The sequence below is a fragment of the Lepus europaeus genome, chromosome 18 (assembly GCF_033115175.1).
Source record: "Lepus europaeus isolate LE1 chromosome 18, mLepTim1.pri, whole genome shotgun sequence".
Taxonomy (NCBI): Eukaryota; Metazoa; Chordata; class Mammalia; order Lagomorpha; family Leporidae; genus Lepus; species Lepus europaeus.
Window position 1 is genome coordinate 42295064 of NC_084844.1, and position 19950 is coordinate 42315013.

A 19950-nucleotide genomic window follows, 5' to 3' on the forward strand; every position below is an offset into this window, starting at 1 on the left:
TACCGCGGCGATTCCTACACCGTGCTGAGCCACACCTCAGGACAGCAGCAACGCCAGCGGCCCCCCGTCACGCTCTTGCAGGCTGGTCAGGCTTTTCACAGTGAATAAATGCAATTCTATCACATAGAACCCAAATGTTGGACAGAGAGATTCCTTTTTTTTTTTTTAAGAGGAGAGGGGCAAGATTAAAAGATATTTAAAATACATCTTATCAAAAAAATTTGATAATATACACCATTCTCTATGCTTCTTAGGAAATTATTTAACAAAATTAACATATCAGCTACCTAGAAGTCACGTACCATTCTGTTTTGCTATGGAGCTAACACGAAATCCATGGAAGTTCCTTCTGGGAAGAATCTCCGAGACTTTGTTCACTGATTTACCCTGCGCACAATTATTTGGGAACGAGGAGGGGGAGGGGAAAGACGTATAATTACTATACTTGGTATAGTTTTGGCTTACAAACAAACAAAAAAACCTTCAGCATATTTAAAGATTAAAAGATAATCAAGTGGAAAAGAAAATAGAGTTTGGATGACTGAGATTGGCTAAGGCCTCAGAACCCAGAGCTTTAATTCGGTGATGTTAATGTCGGTGTGGTCACGCTTACTCTCCTGTAATTATTGCTAATACTCAAGTGTTAGTATAGAAGAGTCTACTGCAGAATGTTAGCCCCGCCCCGCCCCGCCCCCACAGTGCCTGGCCCGGGGCTTGGTGATGAAGTCACCGAGGCCTGACCCTACGTTCCTTCGGTTTCGTAAGGTAAAAAAAAGTCCACAGCTAAAAGACTACATGTACTGGGGTTATACTATTTTTTCTCCTGTAAACGTCTATCTTGAAAAGTGTGTGAATAGAACTAAGACTCCGACTTGGTAGCACGAAGAGGGGGAGCCCAGGGCGGAGCTCCGTGCGCACGGCTGTCCTCGCCGGCCGGCCGTGCGGCTTCCCGCGTCCACTGCTCCCTGTTCCAGTCTCCTGGCCCCACTGTCCTTGCAGTTGTTCTCAACGCTTGCTGATGCCGGACAGACGCCAAAAGTACACAGAAAAATGGAAGGAGAAAGCAGCATTAAATTTGGGCAGCGCTTCCGAGAGTTGGGGGTCTGGCCACGTGGCAGACCGGACGGCTCTGTGACGAACAGGAGGTGTAGCATCAGGAGCTGTGGGGGTGGGGCGAGGCTGGGGGCGGGGCACCCGGGAGCCCGCGCGAGGCCGAGGCCGAGGCCGAGGCCGAGGCCGGTCTGAGCCGAGAGAGCAGCAGGCTTCACACGATCTTCTTGATGCTATTCCGTTTGAAACTGCCGGCGCTTCTCTGCTTCTGCACTTGGCTTGCGGATCCGTGGCGCGTGCGCCCGCTGTTGCAGTGGCCGGTGGTGGGGGAGAGTTCCACGTTCTCCTTGTCCAGTCCTGGGGAGAGACAAAGCAGCCGGTCAGGGCTCCACCTCACTGGATCTGAGACACCCCCGGGGAGCTGCGGCTGCACACTCATCCACACAGACCCGCCCCTTTCCTCTGCACCTGAGCTGTGCCAGCAGAGCAACAGCGACAGAGAAAAGGAACGCGGCGGGGCAAAGCCAGCGGCGGACAGGCTTGCGCCGCGAAGGCCAGCAGCAGCAGCAGCAGCGCCTTTCTGCAGACCCCCGACACAGCGCAGGGCCGACCTCAGGCGCCCACGCCCGCACCCACGTTCACAGCAGAGCCCGCCCTGCAAGTGCAGGGCTCTGGACCGCTCCACAGCGGGCCACTCAGAACAGGCCAGGTGCCTGCTCCGTCTGCTTTGAGTCAGGGCACACTGGGCAATGTCTGTCTCTTTTCAACTATGGCAGCTCCTGCACACTGTCCAGCCTCGCACGTGTGCCATTCCTCTCTCAGCGAGGAGTTCTACCTCCACATGCTGGGGCCCACAAGGAATTTGGGTAATCATCTAAGTAGCTACTTCGCAAAAGTAACTAGAGACAAAACGAGATCCCATAGGGCTGGCGCTGTGCCGCAGCAGGTAGAGCTGCCACCTGCAACACTGGCATCCCATATGGGTGCTGGTTCCTGTCCTGCCTGCTCCACTTCCAATCCAGCTCCCTGCTAATGCACCTGGGAAAAGCAGCGGAAGATGGCCAGAGTGCTTGGGCCCCTGCACCCACGTGGGAGTCCTGGATGAAGCTCCTGGCTGTGGCCTGGTCTAGCCCTGGCTGTTGTGGCCATCTGGGGAGTGAATAAGCAGATAGAAGATCTCTTTCTCTGTAACTCTTTCAAAATAAATAAATAAATGCATCTTACAAAAAAATTATCAGGGGGCAGCACTGTGGAGCAGCAGGTTAAGCTGCTGCTGGCATCCCGTATCACAGTGCCGGTTCAAATCCCAGTTGCTCCACTTCCTTTCCAGCTCCCTGTCAGTGTACCTGGGAAGGCAGTGGAAGACAGCCCATGTATTTGGGCCCCTGCCACCCACGTGGGAGACTGGGATGGAGTTCTGGCCATCTGAACCAGTGGGTGGAAGCGCGCGCTCTCTCTGTATATATTTCTCCCTATCATTCTGTCTTTCAAGTAAAACAATTTTAAAAGAATCAATAGGTAAATAAAGACGACAGATCAGACAGGTGAAAGAACAGTAGCTTCCCTGGGCCAGCAGGGACTACAGGGGTGGGCTGAGTGTGGCTTCTGAGTGTGTTGCCCTGGCCACGTTCTGTTTCTTGTCTGAGTGCCAGATTTTTGAGTGTGTTTACCTCTAAGTTCACGAATCTGCAAGTTTGTGATCTGTGTACTTTTCTGTTACACTTCAATAAAATCTTCCCACAAATGAGACTGATTTAACCCACTTCTGGCAAAGCTACTGGTAGGAAAGCAAACGCTGGGTGGCATTTTTGGTAGTTTGTATCAGAACATAAAGCACTGATGGATGTTTATCGGTCAAGGAAGATGACCACCATTTTTGGAAGAGGAAAACAAAATACCCATATGGGGGGAAAAGGTTGGGAAAACATTTGCCAAAATACGTTCTCTCTGTCTACTATGATTTTAGGAGGTAGTATTTTTTATTTTTATTTCTATTCTATTCTGTTCTTATCTGTATCATTTGAATTTTAAAATCACTGAATTCCAGAGTGGAAAGATTTCTATTTTGGGTCAGAAAGTGGCATTTCAGGTCAAGAAGGGTTCATTACGTTAGAGAAACATGCGTAGATCTGCACACCCATTGGTTGGCACAGGAACGGAAATGAATTTGGGATTACCCCCTTTTGGAGCCATGCAGCCTTCATCTGGAGTTGGCCCTGAATTAATTCAGAGGGTCAGGCATCCATGTGGCCTGACTGACAGACTCAGCAGAGGTGGCCACCATGCGGGTATCAGAGACACAGGGGCCCTGGTCAGGGTTTATGAAAAGGAAGATGTCCCCACTGCCTCTCCGGAAGCCCAGCGTGGCTGACCCGGCATCAACACTCCAACCTGCAGAAAGACGAAGAGGGGAAACCTTGCCCTCTCCTCTGACAATTTTTGCTCTCTTATCTATACATTATTCACTTCTCCACAGCTATTTTTTTTTTTTTTTTTGGACAGGGAGAGTTAGACAGTGAGAGAGAGAGAGAGAAAGGTCTTCCTTTTCTGTTGATTCACCCCCGAAATGGCTGCTACGGCCGGCGCTCAGAACTGATCCGAAGCCAGGAACCAGGAGCTTCCTCCTGGTCTCCCATGCGGGTGCAGGGCCCAAGGGCTTGGGCCATCCTCCACTGCACTCCCGGACCACAGCAGAGAGCTGGCCTGGAAGAGGAGCAACTGGGACAGAATCCGGTGCCCCAACTGGGACTAGAACCTGGGGTGCCGGCACCGCAGGCAGAGGATTAGCCCAGTGAGCCGCAGCGCCAGCCATCTACAGCTATTTTAAAAAACAGAATTGAAAGAGACTCAGAATCTCCTGAATATGCCTTGAACTTCCTTATGATGTGTGTTTGCACAGGCTTCTTAAATTCAACCTGCGTTTTTATTATCTCTTACTTCCTTTGTGATTCATCCTCTGTCTCCTGCCAAGTCTACTCTTCCCTCCTGGCTTTAACATTTGTTAAGTTCCGTCTGTATTAGCACAACTTGCACATACGTCTTATTTTCCCTAGTAGAAGTAAAAGCACCTGGAGGGGTAACGGTAACTTGTTACTCATTTTCCCATAAAATCTAATTAACTGTTTTCAATAAGTAATTATTTATTGAATATTTATTTATATATATTTATATATTTGTTTTCAATAAATAAATTGGTTGAACTGACAGCTTCCATCTTAAAACATGACAGCTGGGCCCCTGTAATTCAGAGCCCAAATGCACGCAGCTCCTGATCTCCAGGTGGCAGTATCACGCTGTGAGTGCACACACAAAATTCTTTCTCCCTTTGATTCCTTCCTCAGAAACTATTAGAATTTGTCAGTGCATCAGACCTTCCATTTCCTACAATCCATATGTGGCATAAGCTTAAGTCTAATGGCGTCTTATCTGGGGTAGTTTCCTTTATAGGAGGTAAGATTCTGGCAAAACTAAGAACGTAAAGACACAGACTTAAAACTACTTGGAGCAGTGATGAAGACCCTGCTTGAGATCTCCTCATGCGAACGAGTGCCTGGTTCAAGTCCCAGCCCTGCTTCCCACTACAGACTCCTGCTAACAGGCACCCTGCAGGGCAGCAGGTGACGGCTCAAGTATTTGGGTCCCTGCCAATCACAAGGGAGACCCAGCCCTGGCTTTTACATTCCAGGCATCAATCAGCAGACGGAAGATATTTCTGCTTTCAAATAAAAGGACAATTTATTAAAATTTTGAAAAGCTTAGGAATAAAAAACCAAAGTCACACAAAAGAAAAAAACCTAAAACATTACTTGGAGTTGGCCATCATGAGGGGCCCCCAGCCTGGACAAGCACCAGGGAGGCCCTGCAGCTCACAGCCAGCCATCTGCCCCTGGGGCTTTCTTGTCTATCTGTGAAGTGGCCTTGCTGCTTCCAGTCTACAGCTCACAGGGGAAGAACAGTCCTTACACTGCAAGGTGGCAATGCTTCTGTCTGGGGACAAGGGCCTGCTCAGTGGTATTTTGTTCTCTTGAAGATTTATTTATTTGAAAATCAGAGTTAGACAGAGGAGAGAGGAGAGAGGGAGGGGGGAAGAGAGGGAGAGAGGGGAGAAAGGGGGAGGGGGAGAAGGAGAGGGACAGAGAAAGAGAATCTTCCATCATTGGTTCATTCTCCAGATGGCTGCAATGGCAAGGGCTGGACCAGGCCGAAGCCATGAGACAGGAGTTTCACCTGAGTCTCCCACATGGTTGACAGGGGCCCAAGCACTTGGGCCATCTTCCGCTGCCTTTCCTGGGTTAGTGAGCAGGGAGCTAGATCAGAAGTGGAGCAGCTGGGACATGAACCAGTGCCCGTATAGGATCCCGGTGTCACAGTCGATGGTTTAACCTGCTACATCATAACGTCAGCCCCCTCAGCGGTATTCTTGAGAAATACCATTACAAATAAATTGGGGCGGGTGTAGTGGTTGAGACATTGGTTGGGATGCCTGTATCTCAGCGTGTCTGGGTTCCAGGCCAGGCTGTGCTGAGCCCAGCTCCCTGCTAATATGCACCCTGGGAGCCAGCAGGTGATGGCCCATGTGTTGGGTTCCTGCCACCCATACAAGGAGGTCTGGACTCAGCTTCTGGCTCCTGGGGCTTCAGCCCAGCATAGCCCAGCACAGCCCAGCACAGCCCAGCTCTGATTGTTTTGAACATTTGGGGAGTGAACCAGCAGATGGGAGCTCTCTCTTTCTGCCTGATTCTTTGTCTCTCTGCCTTTAAAGTGAAAGAATAAACTAAAAGAAACTAGAAAAATTGTAGTTATACAGATTGTCACTAGAGTGCTAGTCCTAAAATATTTTACTCTCTGTTTTGCTATATAAATACCTCCAAACTTCAAAATTTTAAAAGCCCTATTTATCTCCTGTTAAGTGTTAAGGGTAAAAAGCAAATTACAAAGATGTTCACAGACTATTACCGCAACTATATAAAGAAAAACACTGGGGCTGGTGTTGTGGTGTGGCAGGTTCAGCCACCATACGCCAGCATCCCATATGGACGCCAGTTTGAGTCTCAGATGCTCCACTTCCGATCCAACTTTCTGCTAATGTGGCTGGGAAAACAATGGAAGATGGCCAGAGTAATTGAACCCCTGCACCCATGGGAGAGACCTGGAAGCAGCTCTTGGCTCCTGGCTTTGGTCTGGTTTAGCCCTGGCTGTTGCAGCTATCTGGGGAGTAAACCAATGGATGGAAGATCAATTGATCTCTATCTCTGTAATTCTGTCTTTCAAATATGTAAATATAGCTTTTAAAAAATAATAAAATAGCTGGCACCGTGGCTCACTAGGCTAATCCTCCGCCTGAGGCACCAGCACACCGAGTTCTAGTCCCAGCTGGGGTGCCAGATTCTATCCCGGTTGCCCCTCTTCCAGGCCAGCTCTCTGCTGTGGCCCGGGAGTGCAGTGGAGGATGGCCTAAGTCCTTGGGCCCTGCACCCCATGGGAGACCAGGAGAAGCACCTGGCTCCTGGCTTAGGATCAGCGCAGTGCGCCGGCCGCAGCGCACCTGCCGCAGCGGCCATTGGGGGGTGAACCAATGGTAAAGGAAGACCTTTCTCTCTGTCTGTCTCTCTCACTGTCCACTCTGCCTGTCAAAAAAAAAAAAAAAAAGTAATAAACACTGGAAGGAGATGCACCAAATGTTAACAAACACTGATCACATAAGAGAAGGAGGACTGTAAGTGATCTTTTTCTGAATTCTCCATTTTTTTTTCCTGCTGAGCATGCTCACTGGAAACATCTGAGCATGACTGATGTCAGCCCTGTCTCTTGTACCCCAAAGCCTCAGGGCTCTGTGAGAGGACGGCAGTCTGCTTCAACTCTCAAATTCCACTCGCTCCTCGGCCCATCCTTAGCTCGGTGCGTGTATTTTCTGCTGACTCCTGGGACCTAACTCTACAAGCTGCACAAGGGCAAACACGGCGTGACTGGGACTCCCGAGTTCAATCTCACGGCAAATAGGTTTAATTGTGAGGATCAACGGAGAAACTAACACAAAAATCTTTTTTTTGGGGGGGGGGTCTTTTAAAAAATAATGGCTGCATTATATTTACACCCAAGTAGAGCATGCTGAACAAGCCAAATTGGTGTGAACCAGAATGATCGTAGTGCCTTGGTTCTGGCATTTAATGTTTCTAAGCACAGCTCTCAGTTCTGAGACTGCTGGTGGCATTCTTGGTTTTTAGCCTCCAAAATTAGACCAGAAATTTCTCTGGGAGCTGAGGCATGACTGCCTGAACACCCTCCAGGGCAAACACTCAGATCATCAGCCAGACGGCTCCCGTGGAGATGGCCTGCACCCTGCTCCGGGACGTGCCCCCTACGCCTCTCAGCGAGGCCCTCCTGAACCTCTGCCCTCTACTCTCTCTGTGCCCCTGAAACACTGGCTCTCCCTGCTCTGCTTCAGTGAGCACAACAGCAAAACTCCGTTAGGTGGCAGAAACCCAGGGCTGCTGCACTTTGAAGGGCTGCACTTTGAAGCCATGGGATCTACGAGTTCAGAACCCCCCAGAGAGACTGTGGCCAAACATGCGGCCAGTCGCGAACACGCAGGGCACAAGCTGGGAGCTCCTGACAGCGGTGCGGGAGCAGCCTGTGCTGCCGTGGGCGTGGTGATGCCACCCAAAGGTCACGTCCCAAGTCAAAGGGCTTACTGACCCAACTTCAGTGAGGAGAGCAAATGGGGCAAGGGCTACTAGGCTCCGTGACAGCTGTGTAGGTTCTGTGTCTGTCTCCCCCGCAGAACCTCAGTTCCTTGAAGGCAGGTATCAGGATTAGTGCCACGGCCCCAGCCTGGGCAGACAAAGTGCTTCGTTTTGAAAAATCACCACAGTTTCCCCAAATGGAACCCAATATTTGCATGCTACAAGAACTGAATCCTTGGTAGCTCTTAGGAAGCTAAGGAAGACTGGGTTGGGTGAAAGACTGGCAATACCGCTCACCTCCAACCACCTGCACAGGAGCGTGCGCGGGCGCCTGACTGCGTGCTGCGGCGGCTACTATGCTGACAATTAGCCGAGCAATCAGAAAACTCTTTGTAGGTCCAAGCGATCTTCACAAAATTCATGGAAATGTGTCTTATGCTAAAACTGCAGGGATTTCAAATTTCTCACCAAAATAAACATGTTAATTCAATTTCCATGAATTTTTGGAAGTTCCCTTGTATATGAGAAGGCAACCATGTCAGAAGAGCAGTGTTGGAGTCCTGGCTGGATCGCAACTCTTCTTTGGTTCTAGTTCCTAATCTGGCAGTTTTCAACGGTTAACGGAAGAGTCAGCTACGTGAAGAATTTTTGCAAATACGTAGAACTGTTACTACACAAATAAAGATGCTCCTAATACTGGAAACAGAAATGACAGAGTGATATACTGAAAAGTGTTTTTGAATAAATGCATACAGCTTGCACTTTAAGCTACGATTTGTAAAACTACCAAAGGTAATGTAACCAAGCACAAAGTCTAATAAACCTTCTTAGTGGGAGAGGGTAACCACAGATTGTTCTGATGCTGTACCCAATACATTCATGCAGAACTGCTAACTATATATTGAAAAATTTTTGTATTCTGAGCTACACAGAATTGCAACTAGAGGAATTAAAAAGAAATTTCAACAGACTTTCATCAATTGCTTACCCTTCTTTTTCTGTTTAGGTCTAATCTTTCTGTGTAACAATTACAGAAAAAAAAAAAAAAAAAAAAAGAGGCTTCTTTCATGAATTAGACCAGGGAGTGCTCTAACCCTCTGCTAGACAACAGAACTGACAATCACATTCTTTTTTAAAAGCCCAGGTGATGGTATGGTCACCGTGCTGCTTGTAAGGCAACACTGAGGTTTGCTTTAGCTTTGGGGAAAGCAAATATTTTCTAACCTAGACAAATCTTCCTCAAACCACATGTCCTGCTCGTTTTCTGTGCCCTCTTCCTTCTTTGTTCACGGAGGGACTTCTTCAGTGCTCAGTGAGGCTCTAAGTGGCTCCCCGAGACAGGACGCGTGCTGGCCGTGCTGTTCTGGTAGCACCCAGATCTTAAGAAGCCATGGCTTTACAAGTGCCTCGGGGGCGTGAGCCAGACCGAGCTCACGGGGACTGGCAGCCTGAAGTCTCACGCCACGTGCCCGGGGGGAAGTGCGGGGTTAGCAGTATTTCATGCAAGGACGATGACAGGAAAGAGTACCTGGACGAGGGAACAGCGGCATGAAAACTGCTGATCTAGAACAAGGCAGAGAAGCTTCACAGACACAGAATGGAAGGAAAAACAAAGTGAGTGATGGCCACAGTTTCTAAAAAAGGGTGAAATACGATTAGATACTGGATAATTGTTATGTTCCTTAATTTTCAGAAGTAATCTGGTTTTAATTGTTGAACTCTGACCATTAGTTTCATATAGTTCAATCTGTTAATAAATGACAGAACTTACAACTTCACAGACAGGTGCATTATTTTCTCACCACACTATGGCATTAATCTTACACTGAAAATCAAAGCACTTGTGGGGCCGGTGCTGTGGCCAGCACTGTGGTATAGTAGGTAAAGTCACTGCCTGCAGTACCGGCATCCCAGATGGGTGCTGGTTTGAGTCCCAGCTGCTCCACTTCTGGTCCAGCTCTCTGCTATGGCCTGGGAAAGCAGTGGAAGATGGCCCAAGTCCTTGGGCCCCTGCATCCACATGGGAGACCTGGAGGAAGCTCCTGGCTCCTGGTTTCAGATCAGCACAGCTCCAGCTGTTGCGGTCAATTGGGGAGTCAAACAGTGGACAGAAGACCTCTCTCTCTCTCTGCCTCTCTGAAACTCTGCCTTTAAAATAAATCTTATAAAATATTCATGGCTAATTTTACAGGTTGATGTGTTTTTATCACCTTTATGAAGACTTTCAGTCTAAGTCAAGAATTGAACTAAAACATGAGATAATAAAAATTAGCAGAAATTACACCAAGCAGTTGCTCAAAATTATTTTTCTTGGGGGCAAGCATTTGCGTGAGCATCTGGGGTGCTGGTTAGGATACCATATCCCGCATTGGAGGGCCTAGGTTGGAGTCCTGGCTCTACGCTTGATTCCAGCTCCCTACCATGTGCACCCTGGGAGGTAGTGGTAATGAACCAGCTGGCTGGGTTCCTGACACCCATGTGGAAGACCTCGATGGAGGTCCCAGTTTCTTGCTTTTGCCTATCCCAGTCCCAACTGTTGTGGGCTCTTGAGGGAGTGACCCAGTGATGGCAGCTCTCTGTCTGCCAGCCTGCCTGTCTCTTTCTGCTTCTCAAATAAACAAAAAGCAAACAACAACAACAAAACCAGTTTCTCCCCAAATACAGGAAATACAGAAAGGGGATAAAAAATTAAGAAAATACCAAATAACTGTTTATGGTATCACCAAACCTTTATCTAAAAACATTAAAATTATTTCAGAGATTTTAAATGGTCTCCAAATGAGTCTTTAAGTTTCCTCTAAGAAGAAGATATTTCAAACCCAGTAAGCTCGCTAAGAATACTACTAACTCAGAGCTAAGTCCAAGTGTAGAGAAAAGGTTTTGATGGAACATCCTGTGTATCCACAGCTGTCAGTTCTCTCGGTCCAGGAAAGCTTATGATTAAGCATATGCTGAACCACCCAAGTTCCTAGGAGCAAGGTCTGCACTACAAAAGCAAAGCCAAGAGAATGGTGACAGCCTTGGACGAAAGCCAAAATTGAAGTGGAAGAAGTGAATCTAAAATAAAATAAAATCTAACATTTAAAATAAAAACTAAGTATGGTTTTGCTTTAAAAAAATTAATGTTCCAATATTAAAATGAGCTGATCAAAGGAAAAAACTACGGATATTTTTCTAGTAAAAAATCATTGAGGGACCAGTATTATGATATAGCAGGTAAAGGCTCCAGCTGCAGTGCCAGCATTCCATATGGGGGCTGGTTTGAGTCCTGGCAGCTCCACTTCTGATCCAGCTCCCTGTTAATGGCCAGGGAAAGCAGTAGAAGATGACACAAATACTTGGGCCCCTGCCACCCACGTGGGAGACCTGGAAGAAGCTCCTGGCTTTCGCCTGGCCCAGCCCCAGCCATTTTTGGAGTGAACCAAGGGATGGAAGATCTCTCTCTCTCTTTCCACTCCCCTCTCTCTGTAATTCTGACAGAAAACAATAACAACAACAATAAAAACAAAAACCAACCATTGAAAATAGATCCCAGGCTTACTTATTATTTTAAAAAACACATTTCTTACACATTTTGAGGTAAAAATGGTTTATAAAATTTCTGGTTGTGGCACAGTGGATGCCATTGCCTGCAGTGCTGGCATCCCATATGGTGCCAGTTCACGACCCAGCTGCTCCACTTCTGATCTAGTTCCCTGCTAATGCACCTGAAAAAGGCAGCAGAGGATGGTCCAAGTGCTTGGGGCCTGCCATTCATGTAAGAGACTGGATGAAGCTCCTGGCACCTGGCTTTAGCCTGGACCAGTCATTGCAGCCATCTGGGAAGTGAACCAGCACACAGTAGATGGAAGATAACTCACTCACTCTCTCTCTCTCTCTCTCTCTCTCTCTCTCTCTCTCAATCTGTAACTCTTTCAAATAAATAATCTTTAAAAAATTAAAAACTTCTGCTATAATTATTACCTGATTCTTTCAAACAAATGTTTTTTTTAAGCTATGCTAATACATATATTGCAAGGTACAACATGACCAGCATCATAAAAGAAGTCAAAATATTTACCCACATATACTTCACCATCCTTACTGTCTGAATTCTCAGCAGGTGTCATGCCTTCTTAGCTCCTCTGCTGCCTTGAGTCTAACAGAGTCGCTTGCATATAGCAAGAGAAACATCTGGAATTTCAGTTATTTTCTCAGAACACAGTAATATTAGTCATTACTTAAAATCAAAGAATGCATATATTCTTCACTTATGATCCAGCTCCTTGCTAATGTGCCTGGGAAAGCAGCTGAAGATGGCCCATGTGCTTGGGCCCCTGAACCCATGTGGGCAACCTGGAAAAAGGTCCTGGCTTTAGTCTGGCCAAGGCCTGGCCATTGCGGCCATTTTGGGAGTGAACCAGCAGACAGAGATCTCTCTCTCTTTGTCTCTCCCTCTCTAATTCTGCCTTTGAAATAAATAAAATAAATCTGAGTTCTAAATTCACTTAATTCTATCTGGATCTTTATACATTTGCTCTTCAATATCTAAAGAGGAATCAGGCAGACCAGCCTGAAATGCATACATGAAAATGAAATGGTTATAAAGCCTTCAAATTAAAACTTCAAAAAAAGACTTCTTTGCCATCAGTTGAGAAACTACTCACAGCTTAGGTATACAGGAGAAAGTCTCATAAACAGCATTTTTGGGTATATAGGTTTTATTTTCTAATTTTTAAAACCAGGTCACATTAGAGCAAGGGCCCCTCCCCCCTTTTTTGCTAATTTATTTGCAGAGATAGCAAGAGAACGCTCCTAACTGCTAGTTCACTCCCCAGATGCCTGCAGTGGCTGAGGCTGAAGCCAGGAGCTGGGAACTCAATCCAGGTCTTCCTACAACCGGCAAAAACCCAACACTTGAGCCTTCACCACTGCCTCTCAAGACACGCATCAACAGTAAAGAGGCCGGAATCAGGACCCAGAGCCAGGCATTAAACCCAGGTCCTCGCACACCAGGCGTGGGCATCTTAACCGCAAGGCCACATACCTGCCCCTATTTTCTAGTTCTAATCTTGGTTCAGTAATTCATATTTAGCTCAGCTACACTGGACCTAATAAAGATCCCAATATTAAATCTGAAACATCCTGATATATCATGGAGTAAACGTCTGCACCCGCCTCAGGATGTTCTTAGTGGCACCTGGGAAAACTTGCAGCAGCAATGTTTCACGTCTATTTGGCTAGAGGGTCACAGTCAACACAATTTAAATGTACTGAACTCTGGTTATAACTTAGACCCCATGGGTGCCAAGTTTGATACCCACTAGGGAGTTCAGAAGACATCATTTATGTATTTTTAAGTGTGGGTTTATGAAACAATCCCCTCCGGATGGACAAGTAGGCTATGTTAACTGGTCAGCGAGTGCGCATTTCCAGAGACAAGTGCTTTGTTTCAGTGACCACCGCTTCTCTCAGAGCTGGATGGGGATGGATGACGTATCACCAACACTTCTACTTAGGTAAGTCGAAGGCTGGAGGGCAGAAGGAGCAGCTCCAAGAATCTCTTCATCTAGTTGATTTGTTAGCAAACAAGGTAGGAAGCTCGAAGAAGATACTGATCTTGCTAAGCATCCAAGATCTAGAAAGCAGAATCCTGCCTTGATGTTGAAAGCTTGCAAAGGTTGTCTCTGTACAGATTAGCAAATTTTGCTTTTTGAAATAAGGCGATAGAGCCTCTGAAGCTCAGCAGACTGGGTACGGGCTAAGGCAGACTACTCTGGCAGCAGTCATATTGTGCTCCATTTCAGGAAATGACGCAGAGCTTCTTCCAATGCTTCTGCTTGGGACTTGGCTGCTGGGAGTGAAAATATGGAAATGTTCGTATTTTGGTTTCCATACAGCTAAAGAGCAAAGCTGAAATGCCAGACTGAGTTAGGAATCTGGCTAAGATTCATTTCTTTGAGCCTTTTGATATCAGCAAACTTGGTAACATAAAGAAATGAGAAGGTAAGGAGGTAAGATTACATGCAGCTAAGGATATGAGGCAATATATCTAATGAAGCTCTTCCCATTAAGAGCTACTCCATAAGAATGAACGACAAAACCACAACAACGAGGCACATAGAAATCAGGATCCTTTTTTTTTTTTTTTTCTTTTTGACACGCAGAGTGGACAGTGAGAGAGAGAGAGACAGAGAGAAAGGTCTTCCTTTTTGCCGTTGGTTCACCCTCCAATGGCTGCCACGGCTGGCGCACTGTGGCCGGTGCACCGCGCTGTTCCGATGGCAGGAGCCAGGTGCTTATCCTGGTCTCCCATGGGGTGCAGGGCCCAAGCACTTGGGCCATCCTCCACTGCACTCCCTGGCCACAACAGAGAGCTGGCCTGGAAGAGGGGGAACCGGGACAGAATCGGTGCCCCGACCGGGACTAGAACCCGGTGTGCCGGCGCCACAAGGCGGAGGATTAGCCTGTTGAGCTGTGGCGCCGGCAAGGATCCTTTTTGATGGAGATGAGCCCACCAATTTAGAGACACAAATCAGCTTTGTGGGAGAGTTAAGTTACTACTGAATAGATCAACCCTTTGTCCAAATGTGTAGTAAAATAATCTCATGAACCAAAGGACACATGTCTTAGAGACAAGAAGAGCTGACCACCATATTCTACTTAATAAATCTGATTACTTTTAAAGCTCTCATTTCTTTTGAGAATAGTCAGTTTCCAGCATAGAGTCAGGTAGCCATATTTGGAGAACTATTGGAGATGACACCATTGATTTAAAGCTTTATCCCAAACCACACATGCTTTTCTCTGGTTTTTATAAACAATTCTAAATGAGAGGTTACAATTGAGATTGTTCTACCAAAGCATATGATATAGCTAATGTCCAATCAACACTAGACATAAGCAATCATCAACTAACAGGAAAACCTGCACTAGTATTTGATTCTCAACCTGATTATTTTTGTCTGCATTAGTGGGCAGAGATGGACAGAAATCCCTCCAATAAGTAGCCTGAGAGGGGAACCACAGATAAAAACTAAATTTTGACAGGTTTAACACTATTTTATCAGTCCAAGAAGCTGAAGTTTGGTCAAAATGAACAAATAGCCAGAAAACAGAGAGCTTTACAAAAGGACTGCTGGGTTTAAGGCAGGACAGAGAGAATAAAGCAAAAAATAAACAAACAAATAAACGAAGAGGGAAGGGAAAGTAGGTAGGTAGGCAGGTACGTATGTACATACATAAGGAAGCAACGAATGTGGAAGACAGAACACTGGCCTTGATTCTTTTTTTTTTTTTTGACAGGCTGAGTGGATAGTGAGACAGAGAGACAGAGAGAAAGGTCTTCCTTTTTGCCGTTGGTTCACCCTCCAATGGCCGCTGCGGCTGGCGCATCCCGCTGATCCGAAGCCAGGTGCTTCTCCTGGTCTCCCATGCGGGTGCAGGGCCCAAGGACTTGGGCCATCCTCCACTGCCTTCCCGGGCCATAGCAGAGAGCTGGCCTGGAAGAGGGGCAACCGGGATAGAATCCGGTGCCCCAACTGGGACTAGACCCCGGTGTGCCGGCGCCACAAGGCGGAGGATTAGCCTGTTAAGCTATGGCGCCAGCCTGGCCTTGATTCTAGGTATCTATGTTATTAAAGCAACTGACTTAACTCTTCTAAAATTCCTCATTGTACACAACACTGTCAGCCTAGAACTAAATTACCTATATGGCCCCTCAGCTCCCAAATGCCAAGAGTTTGGAGAGGTGGGATTCAGAGGCTGCAATACCTAGAAGAAAGTAAGTTTTAAGTTTTGCACTGGCAAAACGGCAGGTAGGTCTGGGGCCAGACTACAGTATTTGCATCTCTAACAAGCTCCCAAATGAGGCTAACGGCACTGGTCTGAGACCACCATGAAGAAACACTATCCTAGAGAAAAGTGAAGGAGGGCAGGTGAGCATGGTTACATGGGAGAAACAGCTGCTTAGACTCCTCTCATCTCCCGTGGGGAGGTGGGGAAGGATTATCAGTAATGTGACCAATGAATACTTGATGAAATAGAGAAGTTATTTCCTCTGCTGAGCAAAGCTTGGCTGTTGACCAAAGCTCCATAGTGCAGAATAGTTACAGTACACAATGGTTTCTAATACGAATTGGATATTACACCTGCAAAACTCTTCAGAACCTTTAAGACTACCATATATATTGACATATTTATGCAAAACTGGGAGTATAAACTGGGGATTCTATTTAGGATAGAATAGCTATATAACTTGATTTTTTAAAAAATAAAACCCATGCTAACATTTTTAAAAAGCTATGTACAGTGAAATTTCCTTATACAGTGAGGTGTCTCATAGGTGAACTTTTCAGAGAACAGAACTTTAAACAGACATGCTTTTATTTTCATCATTTTAGAAGGAAATCTCTCTGAAAGACAATGTGGGCATAAAGCAAGCTTTCTGTTACTACCCAGTGTTCCCATAATACACACAACAGTGTCAGCTCTGTAATGAATAAACTTGGGTCAACCAGAACGACATGAAACCATTCACTCTGACACGGAATGTGCTCAGGATTCCACAGGCCTGTAACTTCCACAACAGTCCCCTCAGGGCTACCAGCTACTACTGCTCAGCATACCCACCTCTGAGTTGCACTGGCGTACTTTTCCCACTTGGACCTAACAATGACTCTATAGTAAGGAATATAATTATAGGCTTTAAGGTGTTATGTTCTTCAAATGACTTCTTGGCTGGTTTATTTAATCCCAGGTTGGTCTATGGACAGTTGAGTTGCTGTGGGCAGCAGGGAAATGGAGTACTACCAGGCTTTGTGTACCATTTTGATCAAGTGTGCTGTATCAGAGACACATCTGGGTAGTCAGTGTATCTAGTAAAGAAACTGTATTTCCATTCACTTCCAGGGTAATGTAACTCAGGTTGCTCTTCTTGTCCAAACTCTAAAAACTTCTCAACCTTAGCATACTACGTGAATGCTCTAAACATTTCACTGTCTTATGTGCAACTTATTTGAAAAAAGAAAGCCTAACAGAGCAACAGAATTCAAGACAGCTACTCGGTAAAGGAGAAATGTAAGGTGAACCTCATGAGACAAGGAACAAAGTCCGCTGTAAACTGACCACAAGGGAATTCCTAACGTTGTTATCTTAGTATTAGCGCTCAAAGTCATACAAAGATCACATTTACTGACCTGGGGAATGCTGGGAAGTTGCAAGTGAGGTCATGGAATTAGAGAGGTTAAGGTTGGCAGTGATACTAAGCTGGCTCTGCAGTGCAGGAGGGTAAGGAGATGTGGGTGTCAGGAGGGACTCCTCACTGGCTTCTTCATCAATTCCAGGCAAGTACGTGTCAATCAAGGCATCAAGAAACTTAACAATAAGCTCAGCATAGTCTGGGATTTGTGTTTGCTGTAATGGAAAATAGGAAATTATTTTAGCTCCACTTTCTTTTTCTTTTTCTTTCTTTTTTGGTAAATCCCCTCAGAAGCCTAAAAAGATCAACTCATGTTTTCTTTTGGGCTTAATTTACTATTTTTCTTTGTATTACAGAGCATAAAATGGGGGTGGAGTAGCGTTTACAAACTGCCATTTGATAAGAACACACAGCTGGGGGTTTTATTCAGCTTATTCTTACAGCTTTCAGAGGAACCTGTGCCTTCTGAAAGCCTCACACAAACAGACAGAGTTCAACACTGAGATGATACCATCGCCAGGAATGATGTCAAGCCAGTTTTCCCAAAGAACATGAGCAGAGCATCATCATTCCAGCCGCCATGAGATCCTAACTTGACCCTGTGCAGGGCTCAGAGGGTACTGGTGCTCCAACCACATAAAGCCCTGCATGGCATACTTATTTCCATGATCTCAGGCCCACTTTTTGGTGACAATCTGTGCATGTCAAGAGATATGCATAATAATTAAATGAAATAAACTATCCAATTCTTAGAATTGGAACAAGGTTTAGATAATTAAGACTGATTTAGCACCCCTGTATCTAGAACACTGCACTAGCAAGTGTAGGGGTAAGAAAACAGATACCCTGCCATCAAGGAACTTTGATCAATGTGGAGAGAGACCATATAAAATAACACACACTCATTTAGCACTATATCAACTAAAGCCAATCAAAGAACAAAATGAACAGGAGCAAATAGGGTATATCCAGAGTAGATGAGTCTAGTCCAACCGGACGCAAGTGAAAATGCCTTCCTGAGCCTGATTTGTACCCATGGGTAATGCCCCTTGCTGGCCACCAGATACTTCAGCATGTCTTTAGTAAGATGATCAAATTCACAAGGACTGAGGGCAGAAAAGTTTAGGGTTTATCATGCCCTTTTGAAAAGTCACACATAAAATGAGTTTTTTCACAAATAAATTGATTTTTCAATGAGAATTAATATATTAAAGGTGCTACCTCTTGGAAAAAAATTGAAAATCTTGTACTGAAAAACTTTTTATAAAAATAACATGCTTGTTGTCTGCTATTTTTGTGGCTTTCATCATATTGTGTGTTCTTAAATCAGACACACTAGTGTGGGTATGAACTTTTGTTTATCAAAAGCTAAGAGGAAATCCGACTATCTTACCTTTGAAAAGGGTCCTGCAAACCGCCATAAGCCATTAAAGCCAAAACCTGCAACAAATCAAATGGGCATCTTTTACTGGTTAACAAGACTTTCAGTAAGTCAGATAGTCGCTATGTAAACACTGAAATGTTTTAGAATGAGTGTCAAAGCAGACTAAAACTTACTTGAAATGCACTTAGTATGTGCATATTTTAATTTTAATTTTAAATTAAATTTAAATTTTAAATTTAATTTTTATGCACATATTTTAATTTTAAAAAGTTGTCACTCAGCCATTGTATTGAATATGTAGTTAAGAGCGTCAGAACACGGCCTGTGGAGAGAGACAGAGGAAGGAGCCTCTCGCTTGGAAAGAACTCTGCAGGCAGTGCACGTTCAGCTGCGCACACCGCCAGCTCAGTAACCACCCTGCTCCCGCTACATTCATTTACTTTGCAGGTAAGACGTCTGGTACTGTGGAGGGGATTCTTCATGATACACCACACTCTGCACGATTCCATGGATTGGATTTAACAGATTGGGGTCTTGGCACAATGACAACAGGGTGTTGATCTTAGAGTCCAGCAAATTGTGCCTAAAAAAATAAATCAACAGAGGAACACTTCAGAGGGAAATTAAATGAAGAGATACACTAGAAAAACATAATATACACTCCCCAGACAAGGTGGCAAGGGTGAGGCGAGATGAGTGCTTTTTGCTCCTAGGGGCTTTCCTGTAGTGTGTGTGTGTGTATGTGTGTGTATGTTTGTGTGTGTATATGTGTGTGTATGCTTTTCTGGCTTGTCTTTTGCTTTGTTTTTAATTATCAGGGAAAATACGGTAAAAACAAATTCCTAGGAGTGCCTAACTACAGATGGTGAGTATTTGTTCAGGATCAGTTTGGCTTCTGTCTGCTCCTTGGCATGCATTGGGACCATCTCTTTCTGCTGTTGATATGTATCCAGGCAGTTAAAACTGAATGTGGTAACAATCAGTGCTTACACTCAGAAAGAATAAGGAAAGGAAAATTCATTGGGAGGGGATGGATTATACTTGTGTGACCCAAATGAAACTTAGGAAGAAATTAACTATTTCTAACCTGGCTATACTGCATGAATAAAAATAATTGAAATTCAACTTAAAAAATTCTAAAATTTTAAAATGAAATTAACCTCACATAAGGAAATAGTTATACAGAAGGCCTAGATCAGGAACAAAATTTCCCACTTTTGTTGGACCTATTTAAATGTGAACACTTTAACATTACTTCAGCCCTAAATAAAAAATAAAATTCACCTCCCACAAAGGAGGGTAATCTTGTTTTTGTCCAACTGTGTATGAATTCACAAATGCTCTACTAAAAAAACAAAAACAAAAACAAACAAACCCCAGACAGGTATGCTGAATTAAACACGCAAACCCACTTGTTTGTTCCTGTGAGGAAAACAAACAATGCTCATCAAGATGAACCACTTAGGGGCCAGCGCTGTGGCACAGTGGGTAAAGCCTCCGCCTGGGACACTGGCATCCCATATGGGCGCCAGTTTGAGACCCGGCTGTTCCACTTCCAATCTAACTCTCTGCTATGGCCTGAGAAAGCAGCAGAAGATGGCCCAAGTGCTTGGGCCCCTGCACACAGGTGGGAGAACTCTTTGGAAGAAGCCTCT

General features: G+C 45.4%; 1 protein-coding gene across 2 annotated transcripts in view; it reads right to left on the minus strand.

Annotated features, from left to right (window-relative positions):
• Positions 1–1264: 1264 nt before the first annotated feature.
• NF1 (neurofibromin 1) overlaps positions 1265–19950 on the minus strand; it is a 291063-nt gene continuing 272377 nt past the window's right edge. For both annotated transcript variants that reach the window (XM_062175267.1, XM_062175266.1), the window contains 4 exons: positions 18736–18878; positions 18305–18351; positions 16910–17126; positions 1265–1407 (listed from right to left, as the gene is read on the minus strand). In XM_062175267.1, the coding sequence (XP_062031251.1) occupies positions 1265–1407; positions 16910–17126; positions 18305–18351; positions 18736–18878 (550 nt within the window). The remainder of the gene's footprint in view (positions 1408–16909; positions 17127–18304; positions 18352–18735; positions 18879–19950) is intronic.